This window comes from Vipera ursinii (genome assembly GCF_947247035.1).
Source record: "Vipera ursinii genome assembly, chromosome: 3".
NCBI lineage: Eukaryota > Metazoa > Chordata > Lepidosauria > Squamata > Viperidae > Vipera > Vipera ursinii.
This window is the reverse complement of record NC_139516.1, coordinates 32,272,292-32,292,598: the sequence shown is the minus strand read 5'-3', so window position 1 is coordinate 32,292,598 and position 20,307 is coordinate 32,272,292. Positions and strand designations below refer to the sequence as shown.

At 37.4% G+C, this 20,307-nt stretch overlaps 2 protein-coding genes across 2 annotated transcripts in view; both read right to left on the bottom strand.

The window, feature by feature from the left end:
* The window catches only part of TRPC4AP (transient receptor potential cation channel subfamily C member 4 associated protein), a 36,354-nt gene extending 33,674 nt beyond the window's left edge, over positions 1-2,680 (bottom strand). Inside the window, exon 1 of the mRNA XM_083359729.1 lies at positions 2,469-2,680. Within this exon, the coding sequence (XP_083215855.1) occupies positions 2,469-2,642 (174 nt within the window). The 5' untranslated portion in view covers positions 2,643-2,680. The remainder of the gene's footprint in view (positions 1-2,468) is intronic.
* A 2,060-nt stretch (positions 2,681-4,740) lies between these two features.
* On the bottom strand, positions 4,741-19,450 carry LOC310638466 (ER degradation-enhancing alpha-mannosidase-like protein 2). The gene is made up of 11 exons (XM_083359557.1): positions 19,264-19,450; positions 15,392-15,502; positions 14,188-14,227; positions 13,765-13,870; positions 13,004-13,129; positions 11,882-12,093; positions 9,984-10,125; positions 9,154-9,278; positions 8,603-8,747; positions 7,616-7,737; positions 4,741-7,346 (listed from the first exon to the last, which is right to left on the bottom strand). Exons 1-11 carry the CDS (start codon positions 19,368-19,370, stop codon positions 6,849-6,851), a joined length of 1,734 nt encoding a protein of 577 aa, XP_083215683.1. The 5' UTR covers positions 19,371-19,450; the 3' UTR covers positions 4,741-6,848.
* Between the last annotated feature and the right edge of the window lie 857 nt (positions 19,451-20,307).

The window sequence follows — 20,307 nt, the reverse complement described above, 5'->3', positions numbered from 1 at the left end:
AACATTAAATCAACCTATCATAAAGCAAAATGAAAATAAATAAGGAAAGAAGACAAAAATAAAATTATTTTTTATGTATTCATAATATAACCTAACATACGCAACACAACGTTGATGGCTATAGGGAGTTAGAACTGTTTTTTGCTGATTGTCTGCCTAAGCAAGAAAAGCACTTTGCTCAGGTGGGCAAACAGCTACCAGTAACAATATCCCAAAAGGAAATCAAAGAAGTGGAAAGAGTTTTTATCCATTCCACTGATGATTTTTAAACTGAGGAGAGAATAAAAAGTTTTGTAAAGTTGCCCCTTTCCACTATTTCAGATCAAGAAGGCTTGAGATAGTGCACATCTATAGCTCCTCCCTCACTGGATTCACAGGGGCCTTAACTGTCTGCATTTTATGTACTGAGAATCTAATATACAATTTATCAATGAATTGAGACATACATTTTTTTCCAGAAAAAATAACAATATTTTTTTGGAGAATTAAACATTGATAATTAACTTTGGAATGTGGCAATTTTAATGCCACCCATCTTGTAAAAGATTCTCTAAAATTCTAAGGTAGAATGGGCTCTGAAAGAAATAAGACCCAGGGCTAAAAATTATGAGAATATTTTGTTATACTAGTATTTACATCTTCTTTACAAAAATTTAAGATTTAATATCTCTCTGTATTAATTTAGCCAAAAGTATGGAAACTAAACAAAATATATTGGTAAAAGACTGTTATGTGTGCAACAAATACATTGGTGCAATAAGGCTAAAATATGTGTGCAACAGATACATTGGTGCAATAAGGTTAAAATGACCTATTCAGCTAAAAAGTTTTAACTTCTGAAGATATATTTAAGATTTAAGCGGGCTTTACATGTCTTTTTTCTAAAAATATAGTACTATATTCACTGAGGAATAAAAACAGAAAATAGTTGTATGATTGATTGATACACAGTGCATAATATATATGGATTTCAGCTTTATCAGCTATTTCAGATTTGCTCAATCTTTAATATTAACCTTTCTAATTTCTATATGAAAATATCTTTAAATGAAGATTTATTTATTTATTTATTCTGGTGGAATAAAATCAATGCTTTATTTTCTTCTATTTCCCTACTTTTCTTTTCCTATCTTTTAAACAAAGCTATCAAGAGCATCTCCATACAGGTATTTCAGCAATGGAAATCTAATGTAATTTACAGTCATTTATACAATCTAAAAAATTAAGTGGTAGAGTTTATAGCTCTATCACCATTTGCAAAGAACAATTTAAATATGCACTGTTAAAGATTATGGCTGCAAAATAAATAAGAAAAAAACTGTCAGTATCTCTAACAAAAGACAAACAACAATATGGTCTGAATGTCTGTGGGGAAACATATCCCAGATGTTTAAAAACAATTAAAAAATTTAAGACCTTAGGGGGAACTAACGTAAAGTATAATGTCAGCTTTTCCATATTGTTTTAGAAATGACAACTTTTGGCAGTTATAACTTAAATCATACCTCAGAAGTGACTGCACATCATTAAAAAATGAAAGAAACAAAAGTTCATTATTAATACTACCATTTGCTAAATTTCAATATTATTTTGAAGAAATAAGAATTTACAAGTGAAAGTAATATTAAATAGCTTGCTGTTCATTGCCACTGCAATTTAACATATAATTAAAGCAAATTCAATTAATTAACTGTATCACTATTATGTTGGTTTTTAAACTTGTATTTTGAACATATATTTCAGTGACAGAATCATCTATCTTTTCATATGAACTGTCCATTTTCTATGGATCATTATTAGTTTTGGATTATATATAAAATCTGATGGGATGTCTGAATATATGAGAGCAAGACTAAATGAGAGATGTCACCCACCAACTCGTTTATCTGAACACCTATAATAAGATGCTGAACATCAGTCATTACCAACATCCTGCTCTTATACATAAAAATGAAAACCAAATCAGAAGCAAGGCACAACAGCAATTCCTGGAAGCTAAGGAAGCTGGATAGGTTACTTTGGGCTGGTCACTTTTTTAGCCCAACCCACTCCACAGGATTATTGTTGTGAGGAAAATAGGAGACATATCCTATTTTAATATCCTAGTATTAGGAATGTTCACCAGCTTGTGTTTTTATATATATGAAAAGTGGGGTAAAAATCATCATCGTCAAGAAGGGGAGTAGCATACAGGCACCTACTATTATCTTGCATACAGAGTAGGAGGCTAAGCAAGTCTCAGAACCCCCAACTCCATTTATCCTTAGTTGTTTTTTTTTTTAGCTAAAATCGACAAGGCTCCCACCTCCACACAAAGCCATCAGCCTACCCAGCACCTGAAAATGGACGGAGTCCAGCCGGAGCATCTCATTATTCCCTCTGAAGCCACCCAAAGGCGTAGCCAGGGGACAGCGCAAATTCTCCGAGGAAGCCCACCCCGCAGAGAGACCCAGCTGAGCCTGCAATACCTGTGACCCCCGCGTCAGGCCCCGGCCGCTGAGCTGTGCGTGCCGAAGCTGGGCCAGGATGTTGATCGGTCCTCTCTTGGCTTCACGCCGGCCAGGCGTGCAGGAAACAGGGTCCGCTGCTGGTGGTGGTAGAGCTAGCAATGCAGCTCCTGCACCCCCTATTGTGGATGCCATAGTCGCTCTTGCCCCGGCCAGACGCAAACAGGAAGCTTCTCTCCTCTCGGAGCTTTGTGCGTCGGGACGCCTTCCGGGACGAGATAGGACGGCGACAGGAAGTACTCTTATTTACCTAAGGGATGATGGGAAATGAAGTCTTTGGGCATAACTAGTTACCGGTACTGTACTGTGTACTAAGGGAGCACTGAGCAACGTCAGCAAAGAGGAAAAGGCTGCTGTTATATGTCTTCCGCAATCAAAGACAACACTTCAGATTTTATGTCCTCCAGGCTGCTGGTGGGATCCAGTTTGGTATTCTCTCGTCTTTCTTAGGGTTTGTTTTTTTCCTGTCGGTTTCTGATTAGCGATTGTCCGGATTTTTATCACCTAGATCAGGGGTCTTCAAACTTGGCCCTTTTATGACTTGTGGACTTCAACTCCCAGAATTCCTCAGCCAGCTTTGCTGAAGTTGAAGTCCACAAGTCATAAAAGGGCCAAGTTTGAAGACCCCTGACCTAGATTGAAAAATCTAAAATCCATTAGAGGGTCTCGGTCCTGTTCCCCAAAAGAAGCTTCATATTCGAGGAACCGGGACCGGCTCTGCAAGGCTACTGTTATTTAAACTCTTCTCTTTCCTTTTACTATTGTTGAGTTATATGCCACTTTGTTCCCGGCGATTCGGGATGGGGTTTTACAATTTACGGCCCTGAACTCTTCCTCAGTAGCAGATTGAGGGCCATCCTGCCTTTAGAGGCCCATCATCCAAGACTATACCATCAAACGTTTTGTTTTCTCTCCATGTGGTTTTTAAAAATAAAAATATAGAATTGGTTTATTATTGCCTTCTGTAGTGCAGTATGAAATGATGCCTTTGCCTTTATCACTACTGATTGTCTGCATCCAGCATCTTCCTGTATTGCTTTTGCTGCTAAGAGATGGTATATAGCAGACATGTCAAACACAAGGCCCAGGGGTGGATCTGGCCCGCGAAGTGGTTTAATGTGGCCCGCAAAGCCATCCTGGAAACAGTGAGGGAATGGCCCCCACTGCCTTGGCCCTGGTCCTGGCCCAGAGACCCTCCTTTTGCCAGAGACCCTCAGATCTGTCCCACTCCTGCCCAGGCCCCCATAGGCACCCTTGATGCGAACGATGTAGAGCTGGCCATGCCCACCCAGTAGGCCATACACACTCTAGCCACGCCCACCCAGGCCATACCCACCTGGCCCCTTGAGGGCAACCGCAATGCTGATGTGGCCCTCAATGAAATGTGAGTTTGACACCCCTGGTATACAGCCTTGCTGTCCTTTGCTCATCCTTCCCAGGAACACCTCACTTTCACCCCAATGGGACAATATAGCAGGATTTGAGAAAAGTGCCTATTCAGTCCCCAAAATATGCTGAGTAAAGACAGGCAGAGACCAAGCAATTAAGTCGGTGAAAGCAAGGAGCTTTGGGGTCAGGAGATTCTAGGTGCTGATCAGCAGCAGATGTTTGCCAAAATCAAATTTGGGCAAGACTTCATAGAACTATGTATAATACCAAAAGATTCTTTAGGCCACCATTTCCAAACCCTTGCTCCAAACCCATATGTCCACCGTAATAGCTGAAACTTCAAGGACCTGACATGAGTCCTTGTTTGTCACTGCAGTATGAGTATATACTGTATGAGTGGCTATATCACAAGGACTACCTGCATATGATTAACAATCATTATAACTGATTTGAGATTATTGAAAAAGGAACTGATCACACTCAGCTGTCTCTTAAAAGCAGGACTCCCAGTGATAAATGGGCACTTTCCTCAACACTGAGTTCTTCAATTAGATCTTTCCTGTAAAGGCTGTCTCTCTTCCTCCAATCTGTGCTTTTCTGCTTTTCCTATGGTTCTACTTAATGCTTGTTTTATAAGCATTCTGTGATGGATTGGCACCACCTAGGTAAGATGGGTGTTGTATAAATTTCATAAATTCAAAGAATTGTGTTTATATTGTGGACCTCCACAATGCCATTTCCAGTACAGTAAAGCTCATGTTCCCATTATACAGCATTTATAGTGATTATTCAGAATAAATTACTCCTAGTACTAAAGAAGAAACATGAATAACATACAGTAGTGTATTTTGCAGAAACATTTGTCGATATCTTTTAGTGTAGAAAGAATAACTTGTTGATTGGATATTGTCCAAGACTTTATATATAACAAACAATGAAACAAATTCTTTCCCAGCTTTTAAATCAGTTATTTCAGAACTATCTCCCATTTCATTTCCATCTTTTTTTGCCCCAGCTTTAGATCTTGTTTGCTCAATGATCTTACAAATTACTTATAAACTTCAGAAGCTGACCAAGGTTATATTAACAGTTTTACTATACTTAAGAATGAATAACAATGAAATCAAATCTTAAGAAGCCAATTATAATATATAAACATTTAATTTGGAAGGTGGAATTCAGCATCTCTGAATCTGCAGATTTCTTCAAGTTTGATGGGCAAACTGTCAGAATACCTGCATGTTTTCCTGAGCTCACACAGTAGTATTTGCAACTGACATGATTTCAGAAAGGGTACATTTCACTGACAGCATTTAACAACTGGTAAAGGTAAAGGTTCCCTCGCACATGCGTGCTAGTCGTTTCCAACTCTAGGGGCCGGTGCTCATCTCCGTTTCAAAGCCGAAGAGCCAGCGCTTGTCCAAGGACGTCTCCGTGGTCATGTGGCCGGCATGACTAGACGCCAAAGGCGCACGGAACGCTGTTACCTTCCCACCATAGTGGTCCCTATTTTCCTACTTGCATTTTTACGTGCTTTTGAACTGCTAGGTTGGCAGAAGCTGGGACGAGTAACAGGTGCTCACTCTGTTACATGGCACTCAGGATTTGACCCGCCAAACTGCCGACCTTCTGATTGACCAGTTCAGTGTCCTAACCCACTGAGCTGCCATGTCCCTTTTTAACAACTGATAGTATGTGCTTATTCATGCACACACAACATCCTGTTTTGTCTTTCAGATCTGGATCTCTGTGCAACCTTATAAAGCATAGTTTGAGATCTTCTGAAATTTACACAAATGGATGAGGCCTATGTTGACAGTCCTTTAATGGCATTTCATGAAGGAAGAGATCCTAAATCTCACAGATAATCTCTCTTAATTTGTGCCAAAACATTCATCCAAAAATAGCAAGAGGTAGATTCTTAACTATATCTGTCTTAATTACTCCTTTATATTGATATAAAACATAGGTAAAATGAAAAGGAAGACACAAATTCATTTTACATAATTAGAACACCCATAACATAGGAGCTTTTATGATTTTTCATAAGAAAAATCATCCTAGGTAAACTGTCAATAAGAAGCATCCCATTTTGAATATTTCAGTGTTTGTAGTACTTTCAACATTCATTTATAATTTAAGCAGGAGACGTTTGCCAACAATATAAAAATAACTTACCAATATTGTGACATAACAAATGTGAGAAGTTGGAAATACAGTTTTACCTCATACAGAATAAGCATATACTCGTGTCTAAAATTTGTATTTGTTCAGGAGTAGAAAAGTGAAAATGCAAAAAAGAAAAAAAGATTTTTAAAATATCTTCCTGCATATGCATGAAACAGCAGAATTGCAATTCCTTGCTGCCTCTTTTAATTTTTTTTTCCTCCGGCAACTCTGTTTGCTTAAGAGGTGATTTATGGAGAGAGAAAAAAACCTAGTGAAGCTTGTCTACTTATCTTTCTTCCTTCAGTGGGATTCCTCTACTATATTCAATGCCATCTGTTCATTCTGTGCAAAGGAATTGTTCTGTTCAAAGAATTTAGATCCATAATTGACTGAGCATCACTGAAAAAACACCCTTGCTATCATTGCTCAAATGTTATTGAAGTACCCCATGATAAATTTTTAAACAACACCATCGCAGTGCTCACCTTGCAGCACTACCTATAAACCAGACATCTTTGTCTTTTATTTTCCTTGGTTCAGAAAACTACTAAAGGAATGCAGGAGGGATCAAGGCCTAGTAAAATCAGAAAACACTGTAACTAATTTTTCATTTTCAAATACTTTTGCTTTCCAAAGTGGATCTACGTCAACAAAATGTATCCTGCTGTGAGAAACTAGAGATTCCTATAGCATGATGTTGTGTATTCCCAGGGAAACAGTGACCAAAATGCAAATAAAATTCAAGTTTACTGATTTCAACCCATTTGAATTTCAGAAAAGAAATCATGCATTGCCGAAGAAAACCTGTCCCATAACAGCTAGTTTTGAGTTGAATGGTTGACTGGGGCAGCTCAGTAATGGGACCATCCTTTTTTCTTTCTGGTCTGAGCCTACTTGTCTCTTGTGATCTTCAGAGGAAATATCAGTAGAATCTTTTTGTCTTTTTCCCATTTTACCTGAAGTTCTTAGGAAAGTGAACTTCTTACTCTTATTCAAAGAGTAGAATTCCCTCATTAAGTTTTCAACTTCCCATTGGTCTTCTTTTTGATTCCGGCAACAGTGGAGGGCAGCAGGATCTATAGGATGGGCTTCTGTGTTGAAAATATATCCCCCAGCATCAAGAATACATTCTCCATATGGTGTCAGTAAGACATCAAAGGATGATCCATTGTTATGAATGAAGTTGTCACGATCAAACAGTAGATACAGATATTTCACTGTTTCAGCCAAGAAGAAGGACTCCATACGGTTATCTAATTTGTGATCTCTTAGGTCTTTGATCTTTAAAAAAAAGCAAAGAAGTGGTTATGTTGAGATGTGAAAACTTGCCATATAGCACTAGCATCTTCCCAACTGATTGAAGTTGGATTAATGGCAAATTTCTGGGGCAATTCTGGTATTTCTACAATAGAATCAGAATTCAAACTGCTTATATACTATAGCATAAGCAAGAAGATGCTTTTGCTGGTAACAAGGAAGACTTGCAAGGAATAAATTGACCCCCAGTATTCCCACCCTACCAAAAAAAAAGTTTGGGAGAAACACTTAACTGTTGCAAAGCCACATTCAACTTTGCTAATTTTTTCTATTGACTCCACCACATCTCTGCCCAGCTCTAAAAGTGTTGGATCTTGTGTAGCACGATACAGATACATTGCACTCTCTATTAGTTCTGCAAAGCCACAGACAAAAGAAATGAAAGTTACTTTCCTGAATATGCACGTACTGAATGTAATGAATATAATAGCCAGTTTGGTACAGTGGTTAAAATGCTGGCCTAGAAACCAGGAGATTGTGAGTTCTAGTACTGCCTTAGAGGCATGAAAGCTGGTTGGGTGGCTTTTGGGCAGTTAATCTTTCTCAGCCCATCTCACCTCATAGAATTTTTTTTGTGGGGGAAAATAGGATAAGGACCAGTATTATGTATGCTTGCTGCTTTGAATTACTTATAAAGTAGTAAAAGTAGGATAAAAAACCCCCCTAAATAACAACAATAGAATATAATGCCCAATAGTATATAAATGCTCAGTTTTATAAACACAATTCAACACAAAACTATTCAATATAGTGCTTTCTTACTAGCTTAAGCTTGATACAAAGGAGCATATTTTCATTTATGCACATTTCACTTGTTATTCTGTATAAGTGAAAAGCTGTTGTTTAGCTACCTTGAGCCAGAATAGAGAATAAATTTATTTGAACCATTTAGGCTTTGCTCACTTGGCACTGTATAAATTTGATAGGAAAAATTCTTTGAGCCACTTAAAAGTAAAGTATAGCACTAATATGGGCTAAGCCAAATCAGGTTAGTACTCTATGGGGATTTACCCAGAAATTCCAGTGCTATTGACTAGATTCATAAATTTTAAAAAAGCATTCTGGAGGAAGGTAGTAAACGATTTCTACATTGCTGCCAAAAAATGTCCACATTGTCACCAAGGAGTGGAGGCTAGTTTGAGGAAGACTTGGCTTTTTATTGTAAGACGATCTACAACCAAGGCGCATTGCAAATGGACTTCTAATATATTCATATTTACCAGGTCGAAGTGGGTATCCCTCACGCTTTTCCACTGTGTAGCCCTGAGGGATATTGTAGAACTCAGGCAGCCCACCAAACTGTTTCCAAACAGTGTAATAATTGAGAAATGTTCGCATTGCACTATCTATGTCTCCAATAAGGCTCTGGGAAAAACAATTATGTAATATATCTTTTTTCCTTTAACAAATAATACAACTACACATTAGGATCTCCCAAGATGATAAATGATGGCATTAGAAAGCAAATTAGGATTTTTAAAAAGTGTCAAAAGACATACTTAGATAGTTGGGTTTAACAGCGTTTTAAAAATAATTTATTTCTATCCAAGAATACTTTCACTGGATTCTTCATAAGAAAAGCAGGGCACACGTTGGTAGAAAGGCAACAGATATCTGGCATTATAATTGTAAAACTAAAATTATATTTATTTATGTTTAGGATGAGATTACTCAATTTATATTTAAAACACAATCTACAGCATTAGACACTCTAATAAAAATTATACATATATATTTTAACTATGCTAATGAATTTTAGAGTAATCATTACCTGTAAGCCAGGCCAGAAAGCCTCCAAAGATTGAAAAACTGGCATTGAGACAGTTCCTTTGTACATCTGAACCCACAAATACCAATCATCAAATTTTGTGTAATTTTTTATAGCTTTGTTATAATCTAAAGTGAAAGGAAAAGTGAAACCAATGACAACCGTTGGGTTTGAAATTAAGTTTCAGAAGTGAAAACTCATATTCTCTATTCATACATATTCTAATTTCTATTTGAATTTCTAGTAACATCTAATAAATATATTATTGTACATCTTTTCAATTTTATCTTGATAAAATGTAATATATATTAAATATTTAATGTACTATCTTCCTTTTATGCTTAAACAAAAGAACACTAGCATAAAGGTCCAAAATTAGTATAAATTGCTGCTCTCTACCCAGAAATTTTCAAGACAGATGCTATTCCAGAAGGAAAAGGGCAAAACATAAGGTATCTTTAAAGCTGATATATGTAACCAAGATCAGGTTAACTTTATAGTGAATGTAGCTATTTGTCTCACTGCTGTTTATGTACATAAATCTTATCTAAGATATCTTGCAAGAAGTTGAGGCAGGTACAGGTTCACAATTACTGTATCTACACATTAGTATTTGAATGTTTAAAAGGTTTACATGGCCAATAATTGGAGATAGGGGAAGATGATCAGAAAATCAAGAAAACACCATCTGGTTTTGAGTGACTAAGGTATAATGAGAAACATGTAAAAGATATACCGGTATTCTTTTCCTAGAGGTTTTGTCTTTGGTTTCTTAACCCATATTAAGTGTATAGATAAACTTAAGTACATATCACACAACCATAGGAACTTACCGAGAAACATGGACATCAACTCCTCATCCTGCAGCAGAATGGCTCCTTTAACAAGGTATTCAAAATAGGAATCTACTCCTGCTCCAATCCCAGCATCCTGGGCTACCCATTTGGCAGTTATCACATCAATGTGATTACCTACCTGAGAGGGAAAAACTCAAGTTATTAAGGGTTCTGGCTAAGATTGCAATTCCTTTCCATTCAACAAAAGTTGTTTTGCTAATCAATGCAAGCTTAAAAAAATATACATTTAAACAGCATTTTAATTGTGCCATTGTAACTGTTAAGAATTAAATCTTGGTTTAGAATCTTGGGTTAAAATCTTTATTGATTTTAAATGTCTTCTCTTTAGCTTCATTTTACAAAAGTACATTGTAAAAGAATATGCTCACTCTAGGAATTCTTTGGGATAAACTGATGCTTTATTTAGTACAGATTTCACTAATAACCATTTTAAATTCTGCATTATATTAATTTTCAAGGAAACTATGCATATCAGAAACAAACAGAATCACAGAAGATGATTTAATTCCTGAGAAAATTAAAGCTAATTTGTAAGAATGTGATGAAATGATTTTTGACAATATCAGTTTTTCAAGTTTTCTTTTAATGAAATTGTCTGGATAAATTAACAGAATATAGTAAGTTTTCCCCCCCAATTTCAGTAATTAAGATATAATGTCATACTCCAGCCAGGCAATTAAAAAAACAATTCAAACTATTCTAATGAACAATTACTATAAGGTTGGCCATACTATTATTTGTTTGCTTTTGATATAGGCCAACTTTCCTATATATGTTCACGCTCTAGATATGATCTATGATCCAATCATGCATTAGCTATGCAAATTAGGATAATAGGAATTATAGACTATGTCTGAAAAGAACCTGGTTGGGAAGGCCTGACCATGTGATTTGGGGGCAAAGGACCTATTCTGTACTGTGCAATCCCCTAACTTTAGTGGAGGAGTAAGCTTGACTGGAGGTGACATTACAGGGTTTTTTTAAATGAAAAGTAAAAATAGTCTTATTCTTGTTTAATCGGCATTTTAAATTTGTTTTATTATGGTTTATTTGTCCTGCAGTTTTATGCTATTTGAAGAATAATGTTTTATTATTAGAATAAAATCCTGATTTAACAAACTTCCATTTAATAGATTTTGGGTGCAACCAATTACAAATAATTCTGGACATCTCAAAATCATGTACAGATCAATTGTATCTGATGATGCCCAGAAGAAGCAATTAAATTTATATTAATTTTACAACAGTCACAGTTATTTATCTCATTTTTACATATATGATTATGTAAATGACACAAAATGCCTCATTTGCATCGGTTCACATTTGTGTAATGTCATTACAGAAATAATATAAAGCACAGTGATAATATACTTTTCTTATTTTGGGGAATGTTAGGAATTAGGAATATTATCCTTTTCTCTTCAGAAAAGGAGTAGCTGACTCATTTTCCCCAGATGATCCATTAAAATGAGGCCTAGTTGCATATTGCACACTTACTACTTTACAATGCTTAAAAATCTAACAAAGCCTAAAAATCTATTCTCTGAAGGGACCTTTAGATACAATACTTAGTACTATATTTGCAGAATTTTACCATGGTAAATTTATCTAAATGCTAGACCAGGGGCCTCCAACCTTTTGGGCACCAGGGACCAGTTCAATGAGAGAGGTTTTTCTGCAGACTGGAGGGGATGTGGTTTCACATTCTGCCTTCATCCTGTGGATGGGGCTTCCTTATTTGTGTGGCCCAGTTTCTGGCAGGTCGCGACCTTGTGCCAGTCAATGGACCAGGGCTGGGGATCTCTGTGCTTGACCTTTGTTTAGATTAAACTACAAATAATGGACTGAAATGAAACAGGGGGCTTTCTACTCACCAAGCCGATATCAGAACGATTTTTCCAGAGAGTCTTAAGAGCCCTTCTGGCAACATCTTCAAATACCGTATCCCCTGTAAGATAACTTAAGGTAGCAAATTCCACTATAAATGTACCAATCCCAGCAGTACAAGTAACTGGTGTCTCTCCAGGATTTACTCCATGTAGTAAATTTACTGTTCCATATGGCATTCCAGTTGGAGTCTGAAAGGCTTCAAAACAAAGTTTTGGATATTATTAAATATTTACAGGGGTTGTAAAGGTATTATCAAGGCCAACTTTCTACCCCGTAAATGCACCACAATATGTTTTATAAAGCCAACACATTGGCTCAAAATATACAGGCTGCTATTAATCAAGGCAACACAGACTCTATGTTTTCACAGATACAGTTATCTGTTTCTGGTATAAAACTGTCCCTTCCTTTCACTAAAAGAAAGCCAAGGCAGGTTTTAGTTTCCACAACAAATCAGAGGAATTAAATATAAAATATTCACACAGTTTAGTGGTTTCTGTATGTGGGGATAACTATTTTTCTCCAAAATTAACATTTATGTATTTATCCATTACTTTAACTGCTACTACGATACAGTCAATGAGTTGATATCACTGGAGGTAAATATTTGCAGGAGGTTTTTAAATTCCTTTTTGGAAAGTTATTTCAGTAACAATACTGTTATCTTGACCCACTTTCCACCAAGGTTCAACAAAGCTATTTTAGCTTTGAATGGGGTTGAATGCAGCTGATGAGTTGTCCACTCTGGCGATTGATACTTTTAATCACTGTTATAGAGTTACTCTAGAGCAGGATAGAAAGAACAGACTTGACTTGATATGCAACACTACTGTACAACTATTTAACCCATTTATAAACAGCAGATATGTCAGTCCATGTCAACTTTTAGTAATATTCTTTTCCAGTATACATGAGATGGCACAACTCTTGATTTTCAAACAATGAGATGGCCATTTCTTTCTATCTGGTATCTAGTGAACTACTGGGAAACTTTAGGAATTTCTAGTACGTATTACAACTCTATTCTATTTATGTGGCATGTAGCCTACTATGGGTATATGTGTGTGTGGGAAACACAAGAAAAAAGCTTCAGCAAGAATGCTCACCTGGCAAAAGTTTTCGAGCAGCATCCTCTGCCATCCTCAAGAGGGGACCAGAACATGGCCATCCTGCTTCTACTTTAACACCAGCCTTCTTCGACAGCAAATGAGCAGATAAGAGGCCACCAACCACTACAAATGCGGATCAAGCTTATTTAGAAGCAATGGATTGTATCAATGACAAAGGATATACATACAGCTGACTTTGTTTTGTCATGGCATATTCAAATGAACCAAAGAGGCACTGAGGCCTGCAAATGTCCCTCGCTTTTCAATAAAGACAAAAGAGCAAGGCATTCAATTCTACTTTTCTGAAGTGTTGCTATAACTTTTAACTTGGCAACAATTTTTCCTTTGATCACTGCAAAGGAATTTTTTATGAAAAAATTGCCATTTCATTATACTTACTCACTTCAAAAGCCACAAATGAAGAACAAACATTTTGAAAAATCAGACAAATCTAAAAGCAATTTACTAGATTACACCAAAGATTTCTAACAGGCATCATATTCTAACTTTGTATCTTCCATATGTGCTGGAATTTTTCTCTCAGAATCCAACAGCTGTGCTGGCTAACAATTATAGAAACTGAATCTAAAATATCTGATAGCCACCAAGTTTGAGAAGGCTGCTGGATGTTTATGGCAGGAGATGAAAACTAGTCTTTTCCTGCTCCTCATATGGGAAGTTTTAGAATCTTCTTTTAGAACCCATATTGCAATTCAGACATAATCCACATTATCTTGCAAGATTCCTTGTCAACTCACCTCTGATATTGGTTTCAAAGACAGAAGCATTTACATCAATATCAAAATTTATACCCTCCTGCAATACACTAACAACTCGCTGGAATTCAGACACATTCCCCAAAATCTGAAAAAAATAATGAGTCGTAAGACATAATCTTATTAAAGGATAAGGAAACATTACAAGATACAAAACACTGCACAGCCATAAGCCATCTTTTCATACTCCTGTGTGATGAGCAGGGACTGAATATGACTTCCAACTCCTTCATTCCTTCTGGATGTGAACTTTCAAGATATATGGAAAATGCATCATTCTTAATCTCCCAAATGGAGAAACAGAAACAACAAGCATGGAGAACAAAAGCTATTCTTTGTTATTCAAGGATATGCATAGAAAATCAATGAAAATGAATGAAAAATGAAATCATTATCAATACTTACTAGTAGTGTATCCAGAGCATCAATCAATGTGAGAGAAAAACTGAAAAAGAAACCATGAGGAAAAAAAAATCAATGGCATGAGGGAAGGGGATATATACATAACATGATACACACACATTTTAATCTTAGCTATTGTCAGAAAAACAATCCACATGCTATTGCATGAATAAATTTTGGGCAGTTTCAATCTGCTCAACTTTCCAAATAAGAAATCATAGAACAATTTCTCTGAGATTACCTCACAATAAAATATGTTTTTTACCAGTAACATTCATGTATGAAATTATACATTGAAGAAATTGTCACGAGTATTGTCAATGCATTACAGGGGGAACCACTTTATAAACAAATACTATAGGTTCACTGCACAAAAAGCCTGGAATAGCTGGCTTGGACACTTAGGTCCAGCCTTTTTATGCAGGATTTTGTGCGTGACAGGCTCAAAAGGCCTTTATATAACAGATGTCATATTCACAGATAATCTCAAACAACTACGCTGCTTCTGTTTTATTGGATTTATGTATCATCTTTCTTTCATGACCCAGTACAGTCCTACAGATGTACAGATGCACATGTAATACCCTCTCCAATTTCCCGCCAAATATCCTGTGATGGAGGTTAGCCTGTGAGAGTGAATGGCACAAGGTCAACCAGTAAGCTTCCATGGCTTAGGGTGGATTTAAACCTGGGTCTTTCTAATCCACTCCACCAGAGTAGCTTTTCATAGCTGAAGCTATACAAGTACTATTAATGAGATGCTCTCTTGTTTTCATTGCAGTTCTATGTGGTTCTTGGCTTAATATCAGCTTCCCCTATCTTAGATTTTTCTAGGTGTGTGAACCTCAACTTTCAGGATTGTGCAGGCAGCATTACTGTTGCTAAAAACCTATGGAACTGAAATCTATAAATTTGCCCAGGTTGGGAAAGACTAAAGTTTCTCTGTAAAGATGTTGTTTTCTCTGCCACAAGCTCCATTTTCTTTTGTATATACATATAGCCCGAGAACCATCTATGGCCCCCACAAAGGGAAAATGATTACACAGACCAATGAAATTACTTAATTTAACATGTATGCAATTTAAAAGTAAATATGCCCTTTGGTTTGATAAAATTGTAGACTCTTGTCCTAGCAAGTTGAGATGTTGTGCAACAAGCTGCTACTTTAAAATTTTATAAGTGATCAATGATATTGATTTCCCAGTACCTTCCCCAAGTGTCCTGCCCATCACATGTCAGAGGACGCAACTCATCATAGGGAAAGGCATTTACCAGATAATTATCATAAGCATGATAAAACATGGACTTGACTCGGTCTCTAAGGAAGAAAAGAAAGATACAATTGTAACCTTAGTGAACATGACTAATACAAAGCATCTTTTTTCCTCAAAATGCTAGCATGCTTTCGGTGTTTCTAAGTACTTCATACTTAAAGACCAATTCAAATAATAAATAAATAAATAAATTAGTAGTAGTAGTAGTAGTAGTAGTAGTAGTAGTAGTAGTAGTAGTGCTGGAAGGGACCTTGGAGGTCATCTAGTCCAACCCTCTGCTCAGGCCGGAAACCCTATAACATTTCAGACAAATGGCTGTCCAGTCTCTTCTTAAAAACTTCCAGTGTTGGAGCATTCACAGCTTCTGGAGGCAGGTTGTTCCACTGGTTAATTGTTCTAAATGTCAGGAAGTTTCTCCTTAGTTCTAGGTTGCTTCTCTCCTTGACTAGTTTCCAACTGTTGCTTCTTGTCCTGCCTTCAGGTGCTTTGGAGTATAGCTTGACTCCCTCTTCTTTGTGGCAGCCCCTGAGATATTGGAACACTGCTATCATGTCACCCGTCACCCTTCTCTTCGTTAAACTACACATACCCAATTCCAGCAACTGTTCCTTATATGTTTTAGCCTTTAGTCCCCTAATAATCTTTGTTGCTCTTCTGTGTACTCTTTCTAGAGTCTCAACATCTTTTTTACATTGTGGTGACCAAAACTGGATGCAGTATTCCAAGTGTGGCCTTACCAAGGCATTGAAAAGTGGTAGTAATACTTCATGTGATCTTGATTCTATTCCACTGTTAATGCAGCCTAGCGCTGTGTTGGCTTTTTTGGCAGCTGCAACACACTGCTGGCTCTGAAGTGATTGTCCACTAGGACTCCAAGATCCCTCTCACAGTCACTACTATTGAGCAAGGTACCACCTATACTATACCAGTACATTTGGTTTTTCCTGCCTAAATGTAGAACCTTTACTTTTTTCACCATTGAATTTCATTTTGTTAGATAACGCCCAGCGTTCAAGTCTGTCCAGATCCTCCTGTGTCTTAAGCCTATCTTCTGGAGTGTTGGCTATTCCTGCCAGCTTGGTGTCGTCTGCAAATTTGATGAGTTCCCCATCTATCTCCTCGTCCAAATCGTTGATGAAGATGTTGATAAAGTCTACCACCTTAAATGCACAACATAAAAGCTATATTGTATGTAACATGGCTATTCCTTATCATCCTGCTTTCATATCACAAAACTAAGGGTAATGAAGAATTTTTCAGGACTATATTTAAATCAGAGATTCAGAAACAATTGAAACACAAATTGGGTAATTGACAGGATTGCTACTAAAGTGGGAGAGAAAGAAGCCTAAAGAGAATTTACAAGTCCTCTTTATAGATTTATGCAAATCATTGCTTCATTTGATATATTACAACAAAAATACAATCATGGTTCAAATTGATATGTGTATTGGAATGCATACAAGGGGTTGGATAGGATGAAGTATTTCTGTTATATGACATATCTTTTGAATTAAAGAACCTTTGGGGTGAAAGCATTGGTGTCCAGAGTTACTGTTTTAGCTTAATGCTATCTGAAATCTTGAATTCCCCATGCTAAATGTTAATTCTTTGCAGTTAAGTTCACATTACTGTGGTTAAAATTTCATTATCTTTTAGCATCATTACATTTAGTGCACCTTAATTACTTTTAGCTGAGTTCGCAACATTGCTTATTCAACAAATTGTAACAGAGACTCAGTAGGAATAATATGATTTAAAACAGCATAGTTAATGTAATAAGTACCCCTGCTTAAGCTTTCCTTAGAATGAATTCAACTTTTAAAATAGTGTCTGCTGCAAGGTATAAAAAGTGGTTGCTTGGATGTGGCAACTCCATTCACAGCAAAAATGAAAATAACCTAATTCCATTCATGAGCCAGAAACCAAGCAATTACCAACATCTATTTCTAACCAAAACAACTCTAATTCAATAGGAAGAGCAGGAATTATAAGATGACAAAAAGGAATGCATTTGTCATTGAACTAAAAATTAGTTTAATATTGGTAGATTGTTATATAGGTTTATGTACCAGTGGCAAACATAATTATTTTACATACCAAACTTTCTCTCCCCAAATTCCAATTTTATTACAGGAAGTATGTTTTTTAAAAAAAGAAAGTATAACTTAATAGCATAATAATTTCAATACCAAATCACAGAACTGGAAAAAAATACTAATTTCATTTTCAAGCAGGAAAAAAAAATACTATGAGCAAATTATCTCTCAAAGGCCTGCATGAACAAACATGTTTTTGTCATTTAAAATTCCACAAGGGGAATAGCTATGTTTCTCTTGGGAATAAGTCCCAAAGTTAAGATTCTCTCATGAGAGAGATCCGGTTTGCTTCCTGTATCATGAAATATCAGCTCTGGGCTGCTGGATGGAAGCAAGAGTTCTAAAGCATGCTTTTAACCAGCAAGGAAAAAATAGCTTTGCCCATCAGATAGGAAAACACTTTATGATATAATAGAATCTTAGCATTACAGGTAGTCCTTGAGTTATGACCACAATTGAGTCCAAAATTTATGTTGCTAAGTAAAATGAGTTTTGCCCCTTTTTATGACCTTTCTTGCCACAGTTGTTAAGTGAATCATTGCATTTGGTAAGTTAATAATGTGGTTAAATGAATCTGGATTCCCTATTGACTTTGCTTGTCAGAAGGTCACAAAAGCTGATCACATGACCCCAGGACACTGCAACATTCATACTGCAACAGTCATACTCCCGATACTCCATGTTACACCTTTGCTCCGCGAGCTGCATTGGCTGCCGGTTGTCCTCCAGGTGAGATTCAAGGTGTTGGTAATGACTTACAAAGCCCTACATGGCATGGGTCTGGATTACCTACGGCAACACCTGTGGCCGGCGTCAACTTCCCTCCGTCCAGTGCGCTCCCACAGAGAGGGCCTCCTCAGGGTGCCTCCGATCAAAGAATGCCGATTGGTGGCCCCCAGGGGGAGGGCGTTCTCTGTGGGCACGCCAGACTTGTGGAACCGCTTGCCGGTTGAGCTCCGGATGGCCCCCGACCTTCGCTCCTTCCGGCACGATCTAAAAACGTATTTATTTGAGCAATCCGACCTGGTTTGATGGGTTAGGGCAGGGGTTTTAATATGTTTTTAATTATTGTTTTAAATTTGGGCATTATATTTAATCGTTTTTTAACTTTTGCATTCTGTTTTTATATTTATTGCCCTGTACACCGCCCTGAGTCCTTCGGGAGAAGGGCGGTATAAAAATATAATAAATAAATAAATAAATAAATAAATAAATACATACGACCCAGTTGCCAAGCATCTGGGTCGCCAAGCATCTGGTCATAAGTCACTTTTTTCAGTGCTGTTGTAATTCTGAATGGTCATTAAATGAATTGTTGTAAGTCAAGGACTATCTGTAATTATGTCTTTTCTCCTCTATTTTTTTTCTTCCTTTCTTTTTACCTCAAATTTTAATTTGTAAACCTTACGTCTTGGTCAGTGTCCTGCCAGAAGGCAATGTACTCTAGACAATAAGTTTCAGAAGACAAAATCCCCTCTGTAAAGGCATCAAACACATTTCTTTGCAACTTCAAAGAAACAACTACTGGGGTATTTGCAGGTCCACTTTGCCCTTCCAACAAGAGGGGCCAAGGAGCTTTACGAGCCCAAGTCCTGCCTGCCTGCCTGCCTGCTTAAAGCCGACGAAAGGGTAACTCAGGGAGACCTGCCTTCCTCGAGACGATCGGGAAGCCGAGCTCCTGGACCCAGGACCCCCGTCCGGCTCACCTATAATAGTTGACGTCAACTTCCTTCCCGGCTGCAAGGGAGGGTTGCCCAGGCAAGTGCAGCACCCACAACAAGAAGCAGCCCAGCGAGTGGAGTGAGCGCAGCATCTACGAAGCGTTCGCTATCCAGGCTTCCGAATACAACGCACCACAGCCATCTAGAGCGCTCATTTCCGGGTTCCGCCTCCATCCGTGGCCACACCTCTAGCTCTTTTCTGCGCTCCAATCAGGAGCCTTGGCGTAATCAGTGCTCGCGTTAGTGACGACGCAGGATGAAAGGATTGGTTGTTCTGTTACTCTGGCAATGCGGCTGCGCGAGAGATGTCGTGCGGCTGTTGCTGTTTAGTTTCAGGGTTCTTGGCGACCTCTGAGCTCGTTTGTTTTTTTTGCAGACATTTCATTTCCCAAACTAGGTAGCGTCATCCTTGCTAGCATTGATCACGTTACTTAGTTTGGGTAATGAAATGGCAAGACAGCAAACCAGCTCAGAAAACGCCAAAGACCTCTCATTTCAACCCTCAGCTACAAATTTCTCCTTTATTGGTACTTCGTTTGAGTTGTCCCAAAGGTGATTTTTTTTTTAGAGACATTTACTTTCAGTTGTCCCGTAGTTCGTTCCTGGGGCTGGGATGGCGTTTGTAACTGCCGGCGTTTGGAATTTGTGTGGAATCAGAATAACCTTGCCTGGACCAGTCTTCTTCAAACTTAGCAAATGGCTGGCAATTTCTGGGAATTGAAGTACATACATTTTGAAGTTGCCAAGGAAATTCGAAAGACACAGGTCGAGATCTGTTTTAGCGTGATTGTATTGTACGCTACCTGCAGCCACATTTGTGAGAACGGCTATATAAATTAGATGAATAAATAAATAGGATAAATTTGGCAGAATTGATGTATTTAAATTTGTTTAACAAGCATTTGTTTAATGAGGCACATCTAAAAGCTATGGGCTTCAGGACGGTTCCGTGGTACTATTTAAAGTTTACAAGAACTCTTGGAAGGGAGCTATATCACTCTGATGGTTAAAAAAAACAAAACAGGAGCT